The sequence below is a fragment of the Crinia signifera genome, chromosome 4 (genome assembly GCF_055691185.1).
Source record: "Crinia signifera chromosome 4, ASM5569118v1, whole genome shotgun sequence".
In the NCBI taxonomy this organism is placed as follows: Eukaryota; Metazoa; Chordata; class Amphibia; order Anura; family Myobatrachidae; genus Crinia; species Crinia signifera.
The window spans coordinates 183,452,572-183,473,377 of record NC_139220.1 but is presented as its reverse complement, the minus strand read 5'-3'; the positions used below and the strand labels follow the sequence as shown (position 1 = coordinate 183,473,377).

The 20,806-nt window shown below is 41.7% G+C and overlaps 1 protein-coding gene across 2 annotated transcripts in view; it reads right to left on the bottom strand.

Moving 5' to 3' along the window:
* Nucleotides 1-3,222: 3,222 nt before the first annotated feature.
* The window catches only part of ZNF592 (zinc finger protein 592), a 37,839-nt gene continuing 20,255 nt past the window's right edge, over nucleotides 3,223-20,806 (bottom strand). The window contains exons 8-10 of one of the 2 annotated variants that reach the window (XM_083183138.1): nucleotides 16,749-16,858; nucleotides 13,475-13,601; nucleotides 3,223-13,194 (exon numbers count right to left, since the gene is read on the bottom strand). In XM_083183138.1, coding sequence (XP_083039264.1) covers nucleotides 12,748-13,194; nucleotides 13,475-13,601; nucleotides 16,749-16,858 — 684 coding nt within the window. In that variant the 3' untranslated portion in view covers nucleotides 3,223-12,747. Of the gene's footprint in view, nucleotides 13,195-13,453; nucleotides 13,602-16,748; nucleotides 16,859-20,806 lie in introns of both variants that reach the window. The other variant, XM_083183137.1, reaches the window with a different exon arrangement.

Below are 20,806 nucleotides of genomic sequence, written 5' to 3'. Positions count from 1 at the left end.
TCACCATTTTAAGTAAGGGCAACTCTTAGTGCCCTGGCTATACTCTTGCATCTGCTGGCGAAATATGTGTATTATACATGTATGGAGACTTATTGAGCCTACGCAGGATAATGTCCTCCTTCTGCGTTTGCTCTTATTTTTTATTAAGAAAGGTCTCCATGAATTGAAGAGCTGTCTCCCTACTTATTCTTGGCAAGGCAGGATGTACCGCAATACAACCTAGGTGCCGACCTAGTGCCCCGCGGGTTTCAAGGAGCCCGTACCCAGGGTCCACGTAGTCCGACCCTTCCATCTTTCAGTCTGGATTTTTGTTTCTTGTTACCGCAGCCTGCCAGCACCACCTGACTTAGGGCCAGATGCATCAAGCTTCAAAAAGTGATAAAATGGAGAGTGATAAACAGCCAGCCAATCAGCTCCTACATGTCATGTTACAGGCTGGGTTTGAAAAATTACAGGTAGGAGCTGGTTGTTTATCACTTTTTTAAGCTTAGTACATCTGGCCCTTAGACCCCTCTCCTCACGGACATCCTGCCCGCAATCAAAGTAAAGATGGCCATTTATAGCAGGGTTGCCGACCCTCCCGGAATCTGCGGGAGTCTCCCGAAAATCAGGTCCTTCCTCCCGGCCCCCGGAAGGGTGGGCAACCCTCCCGGAATCAGGGGGACCCCCACTGAGCCCCCCGATCGCGGCATTTATATGCCGCAATCCGCGGGTCTCAGGGGAGGGGGCGGAGCTAAAACGGCACAATCGTGTCGTTTTAGCCCTGCCCCCTCCATGGATATCAGTTATTTAGCCTATTTCCCGTGATGGGGGCGGGGCTTAATGACGTCACAGTTAAGCCCCGCCCCCAAAATGCGTAATGCAAGATTCCTCTCCGGGCTTCTCCTATTATTTATAGTCATAAACAATGTGATGGATAACCATCGATAGTTTTAGCTAATGATGGTCATCCATGATCTGACTGTATGGCTCATGGGTCAATTAGAACGTGGGGACTGGGCTTCCAGCTGTCCCAGCACCTTGAAGAGAAAGAAAAAAAAAATCAGTTCACCTGTGCCATCAATGGCCAAAGTATTCAACATTGGCCATAACCCATCGATGATTTAAAATCATTGATGGCCGATGGCCATCCCTAATTCAAAGTTTGAGTGGGCATGCTTCACACTGGTGCTCATTGCCCAGAGCTTCGCAGGACCAGCTTTTTCCAGGCATTTGACAAGCTCTTTCTCTCACATCACAGCAGTCCCAAAAACCCCACCCACCCCTTCTCCATAGCGGCAGTCCCAAAAATCCCCCCATTCCCCATTGCGGCTGTCACAAAAAATGTTTCCAAATATTGAGCCTAAATTATCTACATACAAAAATGCATAGGCCGCTGCCTTTTTTTAAGTTACAGAACTGCTAATCATTGCAAGTGAAGTTGGCACCCAGGAAAAAGGGGTATGGGTGAAAACCGGACCAGGACAAAATCCCCGGACCGCCGGGGGGGGGGTGTCCTGTCCATGGGGCTGCCTGTGGCATGTAGCAAAAACCGGACGGTCTGGACCAGACGGGGAGGCTGTAATCTCCCCTCCCCCATGTCCCTGGTGATAGCTATAACAGGGACCCCCCGGACCGGACCCTACAAGCTCCGGACTGCAGATTTTGATGTCCTGTCCGGCGGTCCGGAGTGTAGTCCGGGTCCGGTTTTTACATAGTCCCAGGAAAAAGATACCAGTCATCACAGTCCTTTGTGATTGCCTAATTATTATAGCACCAATGCAATAATGATGAACCTCAGCTCAGATACGCAGACTTGCCACAGCAATAGCGAAGCGGATGTTCGGTTTCTTTTATGCACATACATGATTTCAGCTGGAAGAAGATATACTTACTGAAATTGGACACGACACACCTGCATATTTGTCGGCACTCCCATGTTAGTCCCCAAACTGTCCTAGTCTGTCAAACACTCTGCCCATAACATGGCAGTGTGAACGTCATCACAAAGTTCCCTTGGTGCGTGCACTGTGCAATCCTGGCACATGCAGTCTGCTGATAATTGCCATGTTGCAAAAACATCAGCTTACATGAATTAGGCCCATTGTCAAAATTATGTTGCATGTATGACATCCAGCTGATTTTAACTCCGATGAGTGTCGTTCAACTGTTTACTGGAATTTGCAATAATTATTTTTTTGTTGTTGTGAGAATGGACTTGTGATGTCCGCTTGTAACAAGGAGAGCACTGTTTCCAGGATTTTTTTGGTCCGGTCAACAACACCTCAAATATGTTTAGAAATCAGTTTTAGTTCCATAATAACTAAAACTTTGGGTACAGTTTACTATTATACACAAGATACTCTTCTCTGCACCCAGAACAACATATCGTCTTCAGCAGAATTTAGCCGATCCATATCATGCAATTCACAGTGGCACATGTCTGGCAGCATTGTGGAGGCATAAAATAACGTGAGCAGTCTGAAGTAACAGACAATTCAATATATTTTTCAGATCCAACGGGTCACTGACTGAGAGATCAGAGGAGTCATCGACCAGGTGGTCAGCAACTTGGATTGGCGATCCCATGCAGAGATGGTTGCGACCCACTATGAGGTCAGGACCCACAGTTTTGAGAACCGCTACTCTAGATGAACACATAATGCATTAACTTTATTTATCTGTGTACTACATGGATACAAACACCCACAATCCACACATTTTTAAACTTTTATTTGAAATATTCTGAAGCAAACATACATACAATCCTGAAAGGATTAAACAAATGGGAGATTATGTTCTCATAACAGAAAATCTATGAGGAGACTAATCTGTACATTATTGGAACCTGCACATTGTTAGAAAAAAAAGAAGAGGGTAGAAATATTTAGATTTGTATCAAAACACCAGAAAACGAGAAAAATTCTTTAAAGGCGAAATTATAAATAGCAGTTATTTCTCTTTACGTGCTTTAAATATTTATCATTTAATTAAGAAAACAGTACAGGAAAACTGGGCTCAGCAGGAAATAGGACCATATTGCAGGTAATGGATTAATGCTATGTGAAAGGTGCAGTGCCACTTAGCAGCATGTCTTCAAGATAGGCAGCGGACCTAAATATAGATATATATTAAAAACAGTCACAAATGATATGTATATATTTTACTGAGCAATAATGGAGTTATATATTTATATATATTTAACATTGTATGTAATTGTTATAGGAATTGCCTTTTTTTAAAATGTTTTCAGTGGTGGATCCCTGCAATGTCCTTCAACAGCATGAAGTTGGCCCTAGATATAGTGACATACAGAAACTGAGGCTAAATAGAAACATTTATAAAATGTGTCTGATGGAAAATGCCATCGAAGAAAGTATTGTGGCGGGGAATGTTTGATAATGAAGCCAGAAAATCCGCACTATTGGTGTGTGAGGGTCTCTTACAACTAAAAGCCTCTGGAAGTGACCTGAATTCCTGGCCCCCAGTGCAACGTGGCCAGATCACTTCCAATTTGGTCAGCCCATGTATAAAAGTCCGGGTGCGGCCACCTTTACAGATAGGGACTTTGGGAAACATTATATAAAAATAAAATTAGATTCACAGCTTTCCTTCAGATACATTTAGTTTTAACATGTTTCTGAAACATTTACCTAAATCCCCTTTGAACACGACTAGCAGCTCTTGTATAAAACAGCTTGCATTTTTGGGGGGGACGGGGGGGACAGTTAAGGCTTGCTTGTTTTGTACACCCAATGGAATCAGCATTTATATTTGTAACACAGTCATATCAAACCGCAGCATGCCTTGTGAGGCCATAGGCTGCATTCTTGTAGTAGTTTAGTGCCTCCAAATAATCGTCTGTCTCAGGGCAGATTTATTAAGCTCAGTGAAGTGATAAAGTGTCTGGTTTTTATCACCTGCCAATCAGCTCCTACCTGTTATTTTTCAAACCAAGCCTGTAACTTCACAGTTAAGAGCTGATTGGCCGGTGACAAAAAACAGACACTTTATCACTTCACTGAGCTTAATAAATCTACCATGCCATAAAGTGCTGTAATAACAGCATGTGTTATGAACTAATGATTATATTTAAATATGTAGAGACAATCTGCTATATGCAATCTGTAAAAACATGTTTGCCATAAGAAACAAACTTTCTCCATCTTCACATGAACTCATGACAAGATATGAGGCACAGATGAATGCAGGGGGTCCTCAAACTCAGTCCTCAGGACCCGACACAGTTTTCCAGGTCACCCAACAGGTGCACTCATTACTGACGGACACATTTTAAAAGATCCACAGGTGGAGTCGAATATTTAACTTGTCTCTATGAGGAGACCTGCAAAACATGCACAGTGTGGGGTCCTGAGGACCAGCTTTGAGAACCTGTACACCAGGGGTCTTCAACCCATGGCCCGCGGGCCACGAGTGGCCCACGGAGCTGATCTCAGTGGCCCTCTGCCCACCGGCCAGCCATGCACAGGATTTTTTTTTTTTTTAAGTAAAAGAAAACGCTGCCGAGGCAGGGTAATGGAGTCCCCCCGGGTGCCGCCTACCCGATTTTTCATTGGCTGCAGGCAGGGCAGAGGAGTGGATCCAGCACGGCTGAGGGAGGAGGAGGCACGTCTGGTGGGAGCTGGGGAGTTGGGACCCGGCAAAGCTGCGGGAGGAGGCGACGCAGCTGGCGGAGGGGACCCGGCAAAACTGCAGGAGGAGGCATGGATGGTGACCCGGCAAAGCTGCAGGATGAGGAGGTACAGCTGGCTGGAGCAGGGGACCTGGCAAAGCTGCAGGCATTACTGGGGGCATTGTGTGTGGGGCATTACTGGGGGCATTGTGTGTGAGGGGCACTGCTGGGGCATTGGGTGAGGGGCACTGCTGGGGCATCATATGTAAAAGCAGGAGTACTGCTGGCATTATGGTCTGTGGCATAATGGGCATCAGTGTGGGGCATAATTTTGTGTGGATTAATGTGTAATGGGCATCACGGTGTGCGGCATAATGTGTAATGGGCATTACGGTGTATGACATAATGTACAACAGGTATTACGGTGTGTGGCATAATGTCTAATGGACACTATGGTGTGATGCACAATGTGTAATGGGCATTACGGATAAACAGTGTAACAGTTTATATTGATTTAAGTAGCCTTTCATTGTTTGGGCTTGATCTGTGAGGCATACTAGTTCACTGTGTTGGGCCTTCATGCTTATATGTCACTGTGCAGCCTTCAGTCAACTTAAGCGTGTGAGGACAAAGACCATTCCTGCGGTAACCAATGTCTGGTCATGCAGGTTGCAAAAGAGGTGTCAGGTAATTGTTTTCCTGCTAGTTCACACTCTTTAAAATTAGACCACGCCCTTATAATTAGGCCACACCCCTTTTTGGGAGCGCGCCTACGGCGCGTGCAATTTATTCATTATCAAATTATATATGGGGGGGCCACATATTTCACTGTTTGCACTGGATCCCAAATTGGCTGCTGATGACTATTGGGGTGTGTGTGTGTGTGGGGGGGGGGGGTTTGTGCTGAGTATGGGCGGCTGTGCCAACTATCTATGAAGGACTGTGCTGATGTTATAGGGGAGCTGTGATTCTATGGGGCTGTCCGAAATACCGCAGTAGAGTTTAGTGGCCCTCGGGCTTCACTAGATTTTTTTAGGTGGCCCACGTTGTCTTAAAGGTTGAAGACCCCTGCTGTACACTAATGTATATGACTTATTTGTATTATTCATTTAACAAATAGCAGCCACATTCTACAAGTTTCCCATACATATTACAATATAGTTAGTTGTTTCTATTTTTATTGATTGCTGCAGGAAAAAGGTGTATTTATATTCTTTCAATATAGAGGTAAATTATGGTGGATTCTCAGGAACACGTGAGATGGAAAACAAAGGCAGTTTGGAGACAAACAAGGTATATTGTACACACATACACAGACGCACATACTACACAAACCATGGACATATGTACATCAAAACAAATCCAACAATGAATATGGCAAGTGGGATGGTACCTTTACAGAAAAATACCCTTGTCGTGAAAGTATATAGATTTATTTATATTTATATATGTATACATAGTCAATATGACTACATTTAAATACAATAAAACAATCTTCAAGAAGTCATCATAACATTGAAAACAGAGAGAGCATAATCTACTCTAGAATGTGGGCAGAATACTGTGTTAGGGAACCCTGCCTGAAGGTGAAAAGACAGTCAGCAGCGACACATTGCAAACAGTAATGCTGTATATACTTGCAGAGAAAACACAGGAGGATTGGTACATTGCCTGGATTCAGATTTTGACATTTAAATGATGCAGGAAAAATAAATAAAAAATGCAGAACACATAACCAACGGCAGACTCAGATTCCGTTTGTCAAAACAGACAATCATTGGTGGTCTTGACCAATCATTTGACATTGTCAGCAGAACTACATGCTACACCAGGATGGTTTAGCATTTATGACTAGATTGTGAAACTATTGGCCAAATCCATTGATGATCAGCAACTTTAACAAACTGCTCATTAGTAAATCTACTCTTATTACTGACAACTTGCATGTCTTGTATTGCAAAAGGTGCTCCCATTTCTCAGTAGCAACACAAAATACTCCAAATGATTAAGACCGTATTTAAATGGTATGCGTGCAGCCGCCACTGAGGGTTGATGTTCAGTTAACAATTGGTACAAGAAATGCATTAGTGTAATTAAACCGTTCTATGAATTACCGAAAGCAGAGTTCACTGGCAACAATAGTAAAAAGGTTGGTACTGTAGGCTGAAAGTGTGTTAATTTAATGAAATTGGGGCTTGTTGGTGCACATAGGTGCCTAGACTAAAGTTAGCCAGATTTGGTCAGCCATTTTAGATTCTTACTGCGTGATACTCCACAAACAATTGCTGCAAACACTTAAAACTAGATTAGATTGTAATGAATTAGGTAGAACGGGCTGACAAATGACTGATGCAAGCACCGCTGTAGCTGCATTAGCAAACCCAGAAGCGGCAGTGCATGTGTGGGAGATCTTCTCGTTTACATGTTTAGTTTTACGGATGAAAACGATCTGAGCGAATGTGGACAAATTACTCACAGATCAGGCCATGCACAGTTTGGGTTGAAACAACTGCAATGGCATTTTGGGTTCTAGAAAATCTAAGGGGCGAATTCAATTAGATGTGGTCATTTGTCATGGCTATTTGATCCCGGATAGCTATTCAATTAGCCCTGAAAGCCAGCACTATCAGGATTTTTTTTCACCATCTCAGAGACACAGCAGTGATGGCGAAAACATGGATCCATGAACTTATCCCATATCCTATCTGTTTACACCCCAAAAAATTGGATTTTTTTTTTATAGCTTCCCAAGTCACAAACGTGTTTCCAACATACAGTACCTGCTGCCTGTTTCAGGAAAACATGGACCTCACTGGCGAACGCATGGATTTATATATATTATTGCCAGTATTTCTCACGGCACAATTGAATAGCCCCCTTAAAATGTAGTGAAGATAAATGTATATTTAAAGTAAGCAGGAATGTAGCCACATTTATCAAAAGTGACCACATCCCCAAAGAGGTCTGCAGATTCCAAGACAAACATATATAATTTTCTAAGTTGTCCTAAAGAGCACAGGCACTGTGCATGTGTGAGAGAAAGATTTGCTTTCACTCGCTGTCAACAGATGGCAAACACAGAGGCAATCACAAGATAGACTAACTTTCGAAGCATTTGTTTTGAGCGGGCTTGCTTGTACTATATTATACATGCCAAATTAATATCACCTAGTAAGGGCATACTTACGGGGTGAGAATCACGGAAGCAGCCAAATAACCAATGATGAGCTCAATACTAACACTGGATGCTGTGAATAACTTTGACATCAGCCCCTGATCTAATTTACAAGTGTAAAGGCCCGTACATGGGTGACATAGCTTTTTGTGCTGAGCAACGTGCTGTAGCACAAACGCCCGCTCAGCATACTGCAATGCTGTGTGCTGAGCGTTCGTACTGAACGGGGCTTTGCCTATGTTTATAATAGGCAAAGCCCCGCAATCTAGGGAAAGCCAGTCCAAGACCCCAGGAAAGCAGATTAAATTCTGAATACCACTCCTTAGACTAGTGTCAGCAAGGATACATACATTTTTTTTTTATACCTGAGTTACTTTAAAAAGAAAAAAAACTTTTAAAATGTTTTTCAATTACTTTTGTTTTAATAGGGAAATGATTCTGTTTTGGTCCACTTTCTCAGTATTTGGTATGTAAATAAGACCATCCATGTACACAAGGATTCCAATACTACAGTACCACTTACATTACCCAGATAAAGAACATATGTTGCATTTAGGATTTATTATCCAAATATGCAAACCAGAGACAGCAGCATCCATGACATTTCAGCCATGTGTTTATCAACTTCGTACATACTGATGTATGTTTAAGAACCCAGGATACAGCTTTATGTACACAAATGTGCCTTAGTCACAATGTCATGAGGTTGTGATGATTAATTTGATATGCAACACACATTGTTTGCAATTAAGACTATAGAGAACATAACATAATTTAGCATGGAAAACAGCTATACCCACTGCTTTGTGATACTTAGTCTAAACACTCAGACACATATACTGTATATCGCATATGAAATTAATCCGCATTAACACCTGGTGAATTCTAGTTACATTACACTGCGACTAATGGTGCCCACAAACTGTGCGATTCTCGGATGCGTTTTGAACTACAGTATTTCTAGTTCAAAGCACATCGCTTATATTTCAAATGGCAGTGTGATTCATTTGGCTTGTGATGCGTGCTCTCGTGTATTTCAAATTGCAAGCCAAAACAGGAAGTGCAGGCCGGTATTTTTGTACTAGATCGCATTGCATATAGCTTATCGCATGCGATTGGAACTAGATGTGATGTGTTGCGATCTATTAGAGAGCGCATCTAGTACAAAATGTATGTGGGCACCTTAAGAGGCATTTTCTTGGGGAAAAGACACCCAACACTAGCAGATCTCACTAGGCCCGGCATGCCAAAAAAGGCTGTTTGTCAAGACTGCAGCGATGATATTTGAGGTCACAGCTGTACATGTTTATATTTATATACTGGATTCATAGAATTTAGGTTGATAAAATGTTGCCCATGGAATAAGCACTATGTAAAAAGGTATAATTTGATAAAATCATTTTCCTGGTCATTCGCTATAGCCCATGGTATATAATCCAGAATTCATTAAAAGATCATTTCAATAATTTAACTTTGGGTAATTTCCCAAACTAGAGTACCTTCCAGTTACCTGCAATCAGGTTCATAGACATCTTACAAAAGCTTAACTGCACTAAGGTTCAAAACACTCTCAATGCATCTCTCAGTTCAACGAGCTCCTGCATGTTGCGATCGTTAACCCACCTGAATAAACTAATTATCGGCAAGATTGAGGATTTACCGACAGCATGAACACTGTACTGCAGCTAAATAATCCTGCAGGTCTTATTTGGACTGATTTTACAGTTTTAGTTGTATTTACCCCCTGAAGACACTGCAGTGCATTGGCTATGCAATGTACAAATATACTGCAATGACAAGAAAACAGGGTTAATGATCAGCAGGATTATCCTAACATCGGTAGTTCCTTGTGTAATAAAACAAAAAAAACATTCAACCTACAACTTTTATTTGAACAGTTTTTTACATATTTCTAAGAACAGTTTTTCTGCCCTCGATGATGTATGTAGTGTAAGCTTTACATTTCTAATGATATCAGGACTAACTCGTGAAATGATCTCAAAAGTAAAGACTTAAGATGCTAAATACAGAAACTCAAACACTACAGTATCCTGCATATTGACAATGTTGGACTCTTCTCGCTGAATCAAACAAGACAATTCCCATTAAAAAAAAAAATGTAAATGTAAACATTATTGCTGTCATTGAAAGCAAACAAATGCAAGGGCATGGTTCTACTTGAAGTGGGCAATAGAAATCACCTTATAAAATTCTATACAATATAAAGGGGACATTGCTCCTGCCCTCTATGGTAGGGGGGGGGGGGGGGGGTGTAATTCAAATGTGCATGCCGTTGGCCATAACCACAATTTGCACAATGGGTTGCTCCGTTCGGGCTCACAGAGCTGCCAGCGCTGATATTATGGTTATGCTGATCTGTCATTTCGACAGGCTGGTAACTAGTGTATATACAGGTATTAAAGTCCTCCACTTAACAATGTATTGTATGAGGATATGTAATGCTGAAGAGGAGTAGAAATCTAAATTCACAAATAAACCATAGTTGTAAATATGGTATCTTGCATAAAAAAAAAAACCTGACCAAAACAAGGAATGGTTCCAAACCACATACATTTCCTATATGTTCTTTCAGTATCGGTTAAAGCCATCATCTGTGGCAAAACTTCCAACTATAAATCAAAAATTGCTTGTAACAGAATTGCATAGCTATGACATGTTACTTTCCCAGTAACCAGAATAGGAAGAGTATAAATAAGACTATTTCCTAAAGAAAACATCTTTGCTTTCTAGAGAATGCACCAAAAAAACAAAACTTTAAACTGGTAATCTGGACAGCATGTGGTGTTCATTCTAGCACCCTGCTCCTTTTAAAATTCTTGTAGTTCCTCCTTCCTGCCTGGGGTGTCGCTGTCTGCTGTGGTACGTCAAGAACAGTTTGATTTGTATCTCAATGTTTAGATACAAACCAGACTGTTGTAGAAACACCACAGCAGAGTGTGACATCCCAGGCAGGAAGGAGGAACTGCAAGGAATTTTCAAGGAGCAGGGTGCTAGGATGAAGACTACATATGGATTGATTTTGCTAAATATACTGTATGTATCAGTTGCATGAACTCAGGTACCGATAAGGATGATGAAAGACAACAACATGGTGGCTTTCCTCATACATACAAAATTTACATTGATACCTGAAAATTATGAATATTATATATATTTCTCCTCCCAGGCAATGAATCTGCATACACCAAAGACATGGGGAATAGGGGATTACCATTTGACCTGAATGGTTTGGCAAATTTGTACCGGGTGAGAAGTGCATTCAATAATTTAAACATGAAAAACTCAAAAAATAATAAGTAACAGCAAAGTCCCAGAGCGATTACATGGTATAGGTTTTATGTTTGTTTACAAATAAATAAAAAGTCGCATATGCAAATATAGGCTAAATAGGATGTTGAAATGATGCATTTTCCAATGAGGCAAGATAAATTATATATACCATGAATAGGGAAATGTTTTAAACCATGAAAGATTTGTAGTTTTAAAAGAAAAAAAGACTGACATTAGGTAATGTAAGCAAGTGTTTGCTGTATACATCTGGATATTTATTGTTACTGTCAAAGGTGGTCAGATTTTAAGATAGGGTTATAAAAGCATTGCTCTCTTGGAAATGCCATACTTTTTGGGAATGGCTCTGGAGAGAGACAGAGAGAGGGAGAGACACCCCTTCGCTCCTTCCTTGTACTAAAGATCCCCATAGACTTAGCCGAGGTATCGCATGAAGCCTTGCATGCGAAACCTCAGCAGCTCGGATGCATGCAATGCCATTCACTCTCCTTGGATATGATATACCCATGTCGCAGCCATGGCAATCTCTGGATCTGATTCAATGCGCACGGAACAGCACATCTGATCAGAATCAGTAGTAAATGACATACGATATGACACATCAGATGATTTATCAGCCTCATGGGTCAAAATCGTGTGAAAAAACAGTGTGTTGGTGGAGGCCCTTTAGAGGGGAGATAGATGGTGGTGGAAAAATTAGAATGATGTGGCAGCGGTTTCCAAATATGGTTGAAACATTTCAAGTAGCCGATTACTAGGAGGCTGTAATCCCTCCATTAGTAAGACAACTTGTACCAAGACAACTATAACTTTCTCTGCGCTTCCCTTCTCACACCTTGCAGGCTTCTTTACCACCACAAGGGTCATGTGATTAATATACTACACATAAGTAAGGAGACTACTAGTCAGTCATGAAGGAGTGTGCATTAATGCTGATGGCTCTATAGAGGTTTTTAGTTCTAGCTGGCCTCGGCCATTTATACATGATCTGGTAAATACTCCTGTGTGAGCTGATGTACACATGCATGTGGGTAATGAAGCCTAGAGTTCCCTTAGTGACATGAAGCAGTCTATCGTTAGCTCTCTGTCATTACCCTTGCTCCTAAGATTATCACTTTACTATACAATGAAACACTTTTCTGAAATGTACGGAACCAAGTATAATATTTGCTGCATCATTTATGTGGAAAAATCTGTCCAGAATGAAAGTAAAGAAAAATTAAGTTTTTTTTATCTTTTCCCCCAGCCCAAAAATTACAGAGCCCTTCAAAAAAGAGAGCATCTTCCTGCAATGGCGATGAATACTATGGTATAAGAATACCAAAGAGAGAAATCACTGCTATTTTAAAGAAATGGAAAATAAACCCAACAACTTACATTTCTCACTTTCCCTTTTTGTTCTTCTGCTGTCCCCCACATATTGCTGAGACTTGTTATTCCATGTAAAGGATAAATGTGTCCTAAATGACAGTCCACACAAACAAACACAGTACCTTCAACCTCATTTTCTTTGTTTTAATTTAAATCAACATCCCTCTCAGTAAAAATAGTTTTTGCTTTAAAACTTTCTTTTTTAGTCATTAACATCTGCTTTGTTTTGCTGCAAAAATGTGATTTTGTCATTGTCCAAATTTCAATTAGCTACAATGGATCATGTTTTCTGTCTGGTATGAGGGCTCTCTTTGTGAGTCCGTATGTGTTCAGCATGCGCACTCTCAAGATCAAAGGTTAAATTACATTGGGCGCACTCCCATGATCCTCCCTGGTCAAACTTTGAACTTAGACTCTGCTTCTTTGAAGCTCTCAGATTAGGACTTGCTTTGTTCTCATCCTCCTCATCCTCCTTCACCTTGTGCACAATGAAGAGGTGTCTGTTGAGTGATATTTGGGAGGTATAACACAACCCACAGTGCACACACTGGCATGAGGAGTTGTCATTTTTGTGCTGAGGTATGTGCGCTAGAAATTCTGTGCTGTTGTCTGCAGTGAAGCCACACTTTGCACACTTGTAGAAGGATTTCAGTTTCTTTGCATCAGGGCAATCTTTTGTTTCTGAATTCTCATGTTCCTTCTTAACAGCCTTCTTGGAACTGGTGGTCTAGTAGGTAAAGGAAAAGGCATAAGAAATGAAAAAAATTAGAGCCCCAAACAGTTCAACCATCATAAAAACTGATAAAACCACCACTGCTTATGCCAGGCACCATGTACAGTTCAACATTTTGTCAAGCTAGGGGGCAAATCAATCGGATGTGAACGGCTGCCAGCTGTATTTACAATCACAATTACAGCGAGCAGAAATCGGCCACTGAGACACAGCCCCATAAATTTGGCCCATACAAAAGGGAAGAAACTTGTACCTGCTCTTGATTTCCACTTACAGAAGACTCTGATTTCAACAAAGGAGAGGACATCTGAGGAAGTTCAGGGTTTTTGATGCCGTGCATTAAGATGATGTGATTGGCCAACATGGATGGTTTGGCAAAAATAGGCTTCTCCGTGCAGTAGCTGTAAAGCACAGGACAATAAAGTATTGGTAATCTGCCCGATGCAAAGATTCAATCTTTAGAGCTGTTGTGCAAATCATTTTGATCATTTAATATATATTAAGATTTAACTTGCCAGATGAAAAAAAAGATTAAAAAAAGGGACTTAAATTTATATATTTACAGTGTTAACGTGACTCTAATTTGAAATGAATGGTCAATACGTATTTTTAATGGAATATTGATTTTTAATCATCAATAGGTTAATTATGAAGACGAATGTTAAAATAATTGTTTTGTGAATAAATACATTTTGGAGGGATATCCAATCTATGGCTAATGGATTCCCCGAGGTCTATCCAATTTATTCAATAACCTATTCTGCAGTAATAACACATGGGTCTGAAATTTTATCCCAGATCCCAAGTGTTACTGCTCGAAAAATGTATCCTTTTTCATCTGAAAAAAATGGGCTATAGTTGCATAGGCCCATAATGACAATCAGGCTAAAATCTGAGCGCGTGCAATTGGATAGTGCAGGTTTTAAAGGAAATCTATGCTTTAGGAAAGTTGCTCGTACTACCTCAGCTAATTTGATTTCACCACCCTGACTCAAGCATGGAATCCTTAAACCTGGACTGTAATGGTGGAGTTTGGTAAACTGGAATAAAGTGCAAGCTGTAAGCAAAACTTCTATATGCTCACTGGATTGGGGGGTCCTGTCTCCTCCTGTTGTCAGCCTTTGATATACCAGCTCAAATTCAAGACGAGTAGGAATTAAGGACTAACATACTTTAAGCAATCATGGGAAGCTTTATACTAATTGACCTACTTTTTAAAAACTTCCTCATAAAAAAACATAAAAGCACATATGCACTCTTTAAGGAAAATTGTCCTAAATGTTTATTTTTATACTTTTGCCAAGGGACACAAGGAAGTGGACTACATGTCAGTGACAGAAGCATCCAGTCGTGTTTACATCTATTCCCTGATGCACTAATTTGCACTTTTTTTCTTTTTTTACAATTTATCAGTCAAAAATATAGGCCTTATTTTTCATTACATAATACCTTTCAGTGGAAATAGATGACTGGGTATCTAGCAACTTAACTGACCAGTGCCGAATATGCTGGCTGGCGATATGTACGCCATGACATTCCCAAACATCAATCAGCAATCTAGCATATGGGAACGCCCTGGGCGTACTAATGCAGCTATGACGGAAATGTGGAGGGAGGGAAGGGGGGATGGGGGGGGGGCGCGGCTAGCTGATAACCGGATGTCAGCTGCCCGCCAACTCCCCCCCCCCCAGCATACATGCATATGTAAGGCTGCTCAGAGCAACCATCAAAAGATGTGGGACAGTCCCAGTGTCATGCAGATGGATGTTTATGTATAACATTCATTCGCAGCCATTGCGAACGTACACGCCTTGCGAATGGTGGTCCGGCATACCATCATTCGCAAGGCGGGATCTGCATCACTCGCAAGGATGCAAATCCGCATCCAAGTGAATGAACCAGAATAACCCCCCTACATCCTGACCCAGATGCAGATGTACCGAGCCTTGGAGAGTAATAAGTGGAGAGAGGTAAACTACCACCCAGCTCTTAACTGTCATTTTTCAACACACCTTGTAGCATTGCAAGAGCTGATTGGTATTTTTTCTCTTCTTTTTTGTTGGTGCCTCATCATACCAACAGACAAGCCTGTTTTATTATACATATATGTCCACATACATCTTTGCTGCAGTTGTGCCAAACAACCCCTATGGCATGCCATATTGTGTGAGCCTAGTGTTAGACATCTGTTTTTACTACAAAGAGATTATGCAGATTAATTTGATAGCCGACACTAATATACCCGAGTGCAAAATCATTTAATCTGCATATGAAGGGCAACAATGCAGTGACTGTGGCCTTTTCCATACAAAGTTGTGCTGTGCTGTAGATCAGTCACACACAGGGGTATATTCAATGCCGTTTAGGCGAGCTATGACAGTGAGTAGTGATTATTGCGCAACGTCCTTAGGTTTGAACCCATCCACCTTCCGGATTCAAGGGATGCCAATGTGATAGTGCCCATTTACCAGGCATTGGTGAGACCACATTTGGAATATTGTGTTCATTTCTGTGCACCGAACCTTAAAAAAGGACATAAATTAATAGGAAACGGCACAGAGAAGGGCGACTAAGCTAGTAAAAGGTCTCAAATCAGTAGAATACAAAGATAGGCTAACCAGGCTGAATATGTTTTCACTGGGGAAATGGAGTGTGAGAGGTGATATGATTAGTATGTTCAAATACAGGATTGGGAATCATATGGAACTGGGAGATGATTTGTTCACTAACAGGCATATACTTAGGACACGAGGGCATGTACTGAGGCTTGGGGAAAATAAATTCCATACTGAGTTAAGAAGAGGATTCATCATCATTAGAGCAGTAAAATTCTGGAACTCTTTGCCGGTGCAGGTGGTTACAGCAACAACTGTTAATGAATTTAAATCAAAACTGGATACATTTTTGGCCACTCAGGGAATCCTATAGATATGACTTACTGAAGTCAGTAGTCACAAGTTAGTAATTAAGGCTGAAAAAAGACCAATGTTACTCGCCATTTCCACCTCACTTTGAAAACTTTGCCTTGGTGAGTGCCCATTTTATTGTCGTTTATATCTCCGGTTGTCATTTCATCTTATGGAGCACCCTGTTTTCCTACATATGGGATTGAGTGCGGACACAATAGATATATATACACATACTGTCCAAGTGTCAGTGTCATCAGGATACTTTTCTGTTGAGGAAATTAAACGTTGATAACCACATGACTTGACTGAGTTATTTCGAAGGATCTGAGCGCCACTTGGACAGCATTTATATTGTGTCTGTACCGTGTGTTTGGATGTGGGGGCACTAGAACCAATTTATATTTAGTTTGAATAGTGCAGTTTGAATACATACACACATTTTTTTCTTATATCTATATAGATAGACCATTGCAACATCAGCCATGCAAACAGTGAAATGGAAACGTTTTCCTACACAACCACGTAATGCCTAAAGAGCAAGCTACTGAATGTAATATTACTTTGTCACTGTAAAGTAGTAAATATGGTTGTATAGCGGATATAACGCAGCAGCTAAAGGGGTATCTATTGGACTCTTACCAGCAGGTGTAATCTTTCTTTGTATCATGGTTGTTTCTAACATGTCGCCGTAAGCTGGCAGTACAGTTGAAGGAACGCTCACACTGCCGGCATGGATACCTCTTCATACTCTGCAGAAAGAGAATGCTCTGTTAACCTCAAAGATGTCTGATTTTCAAGAAAAAAAAGGTTTCTAAACCATGAATTGGTAATGGCAAAGAAAAGGCTGCTGGATTTTAAATTAATAAAACCATTTTTTTTTTAATAGTGCAATATACAAAGACAAATATCAGAAAAAACGGTAAACAATATTACTGGAATTAAAATACTGCGGCCACAGATTAAAAAAAATAACAAGTCTAATTGCACTGGATGACATAGCGTGAATGCAGAAAGCGGTATTGTAATTGCATTACTAAATGTTAGCAGGTAGCATGAGTAGTCATTAGTGGGTAGAGAGTTAGTAGAGAATTTGAGTATTAATATAATCACCAAATTATATGTAGAGGGTAACAAACTGCTTTCTGAAGATGTTAGTGGGACATATCCCAGGATACCTCTGTCAGGTAACAATTCACTGTTTATAGTGCTAAGGTACAGTTTCACTCCCCTTCATATGATGTATAGCCAAGGCAGCCTGGTGCCTATGGATAAGTGGCATCACTAAGTGGGTTCTGGACACAATTGGTGACACCAAAGTAGCAGAGCTGCCCTGCTATTATTGTGTTACCTTGTAGGGTTGTGACATCGAGCAGCTGGGAGTTCGGAGAGATACTGGAGACTGAAGGAGCGCTGGGCATAAGGGGCAGTCTCAGAAGACAGGAGTGACCGCAGCTGCCTGCATGGTTCCAAGCCCTGGCTTTCTCCACAGAGGAGGGGAGGGGGGGGCTGGCAGCAGAACAGAGAGGCAATAGCACAACAGGGGACATGGCTTCATGACCACACCCCTTCCGCAAGGATGCCTTTGGACACTTTCCAAGATTGGACCATGAGTCACCACAAGTTGTGACGCCGCTGCTAAGACCAAAGTGGAGTATGGCAGAACAGGATATCCCACTATTGTGGACACACTGCGGCCAGAGCTACAAATTAGTGGTTATCTTCTATCTTCAGATACGTATCCACTAAGTTATGTGGTCTGCTAACATCTACTGAAGGATACAGTAACCATATTAAGTTCTACTATTTACCCACTGTGATTATATGCTTCCTACACTCACTCGCATATAAAGTCTTTAAGAGTCTTGTGTTTTACAAGTGGTCTCCCAAACATTATTCCATTTTTATATAAATATCTCCAACCATTCAGTGTCAGCAACATCATAGAAACAAAACACTTAAGTTAAACATTGGTACACTGAAAGATGAAATAATAATAAACATGTTCTTTTCTTTCAATAGGACGCAAAGTGATTTCCATTTACAATACAAAATACGCTTAACAGAAAAGCATTTGGGTTGTTCTTTTTAGGAGCTAAAGCGACATTAGTGAAATACTGAGTAAAGTTAATCTGTGTTTGAAGTTTTAGAGTGGAGGCTTTTGGATATGTGAGGGGCAGTAAGTGGCAAACAATCGGAGTTTCAAGCTAAAATATTGGGTTGTGGTTTAGTGGGTTGAGAGGGTTTAGATGACCATGGTATTAGTTAGACGCATAAAGATAGTCGGCGGCTGCCAGTAATGCTATTAAGACACCAGCGGATGACTGGCGAGACCATAGTCGACGGGACTTTTTCAGGATTTTTTGGTGCTGAATGTCACAGGGGTTCCCGGGGACACTGTTTATGTGCACAGTGTCCCCTCGTATGGCTCGCTTTTGACCATGGTCTCACTGATCAGCCACCGTTGTCTAACTAGCATTACTGCCGCTCTAGCGTTCACTCGCCAGGTCGAGTAATGATGGTCGACCATACCATGGTCAATCTAAAACCCATCGACCCGGAGTCCAGATACCAAAATCTTGACCCCAGATGAATTACAGGAGATTCTAAGTAGTCCTCTATCAAAAATCTCAGTAATGAATTGGGGTAGTAAGAAATCAGAAGAAGCACCATGTACCTTGGGCCCTGGTCATGTAGGTCTTTGAAAGTCAGAAAGCCAATCTTGAAATATATTCACCATCTTACAGGCTGCCAATGAAGAGTACAAAATGTGTGTTATGTGGTTGTATCGGGGTAGGGCTGGTTGATTAATAGCCTGGCAGCTGCATTTTGTACCAACTGCCAGCAGTGCAATTCTTTTGCTGGGAAACCCAAGGTTGAGGACATTTTAGTAGTCTATGTGTGATGACACAAATGCATGTATTACTTTAGGCAGCTAGTGTAAGTGAATTATTTGATTCCGGCTATGTTCCTTAGATGAAAGAACGAGGAGTGAATTGTGGCAGATACCTCATGTTTTTATGGATAGTGGGTTGACACTTAAATATCAAGATTCGCTGTGGTCCGGAGGTTGGGCTTCCCCCATTGATGTAAACAGGAGCCGGGTCAGATGACCCGGCATACCTGTTTACACTGATCTCTACCCAGGTCCTGCCCGTGTTCTACCCTGGTCAGAACCACCAGGATCACCTCTGCTTCATTTTAGTTCTTCAGCTATTGTTCTGTTTAGTTCAGAGTACCCCGTTGGTGTTCACTCTAGGCCCCCAAACGGGCAACCCTTCCTTCAACAAGCAAGCATCCCCTCCATTACTGTGCAAGTATCCCATCTCCATCACAGAGCAGGCATTTCCCTTCTACACCTTTTTCACTGAGCAGGAATTCCCTTCCAATAACTTACCGCAGGGTGAAGGTGGGGGTGACAGTGGCAGGGGGGTACCTGGAAGAGCCGACATGCCACTCTCAGTAGAGCAGCAAGTCAGCGAGGCGGGATGCAGCTGGAACAGTGGACAGCCATTCTCTTTAGAGGAGTTGAGTGGCCTCCCAGCGCGGTGGGGGGCCGGAATGTGACTTGAAGAGCTGTCACGCTGCTCTGAGTTTAGCAGCATGTCAGGTCTTCCAGCGGCGCCTTGCCCCCCGTCATGCTGACAGGCTGCTCAGCGCTGACCTCCTTTGAGGAGAGAGGCTGTCAGCCGCATCCCCGCCCCTTTATCGGTCACAGCCTATCACCAGTGGCGCAAAGGCGCAGAATAGGGGCAGGGCGCGGTAAGGAGTATAAAAAAAAAAAAAAAAAACTGGGCAGGGCACTGCTCCCTGCAAAAGACACCTAGCGGGAACACTACCTGTATTGTTCTAATGTGTGTCATGTGTACATTGCTGTGAACCACTTTTGGAGATTTATAAGTAAAATGGTCCAGAGAAAAAGAATAATGGCCAGAGATTGTGACATTTGAAACCCTCTACTTTTATAGGCATAAAATAAAAGGTAAGGGGGGTGACATTTGTATCAAAATATGACTTAATATGCAGAGCTAAATGGAAGAGTGAATTGTTCTGTTGGTCCTGACTCCCGATGAATTATGCTTTATAGCAGTGACTTTCCAGAGCTGTAACCCCCAGCATTTCCAAACTTATTATGGGGGATATGAACTTAAGCTGGCCATACACTATAACTACCTGATCGCTTGCAGGTCGTAAGAACGATCGAATGAGCGATTGGATGAGGTTTAAAAGCACATACGATCTGCTTACGGCCGTAAGCAAAGCAGGCAGGTATTATCTGTGGATCGACCTCTCAACCCATGCATGGAACAGATATAACATACAATGTGCACTCAAATCCATTGCATGTCCCGTTGAAATCATGCATTCGTACAAGATATCACTCTAGTGTGTGGCCAGCTTTAGTTCAGGAAAGAAATATAGGGCCAGATATTATCAAGCTGCAAAAAGTAGTAAAATGGAGAGTGGTGAACAGTTAGGCATTTTTAAAATCCAGCTTGTAACAAGGCAGTTGTTTATCACTTTTTGAAGCTGGATATGTCTGGCCCATAGTGTATGGAGAGAAGCACCTACCAACCTTTATCAAATAGCCTGTAAAATGACAGTAAAGGCCCATACACACTGGGCGACTTTGAGCTGAAAACAGCAGGTTTGAGTGGCTTTCAGCTCAAAGCCGTCCACTGTATATGGCCCGGCGATGA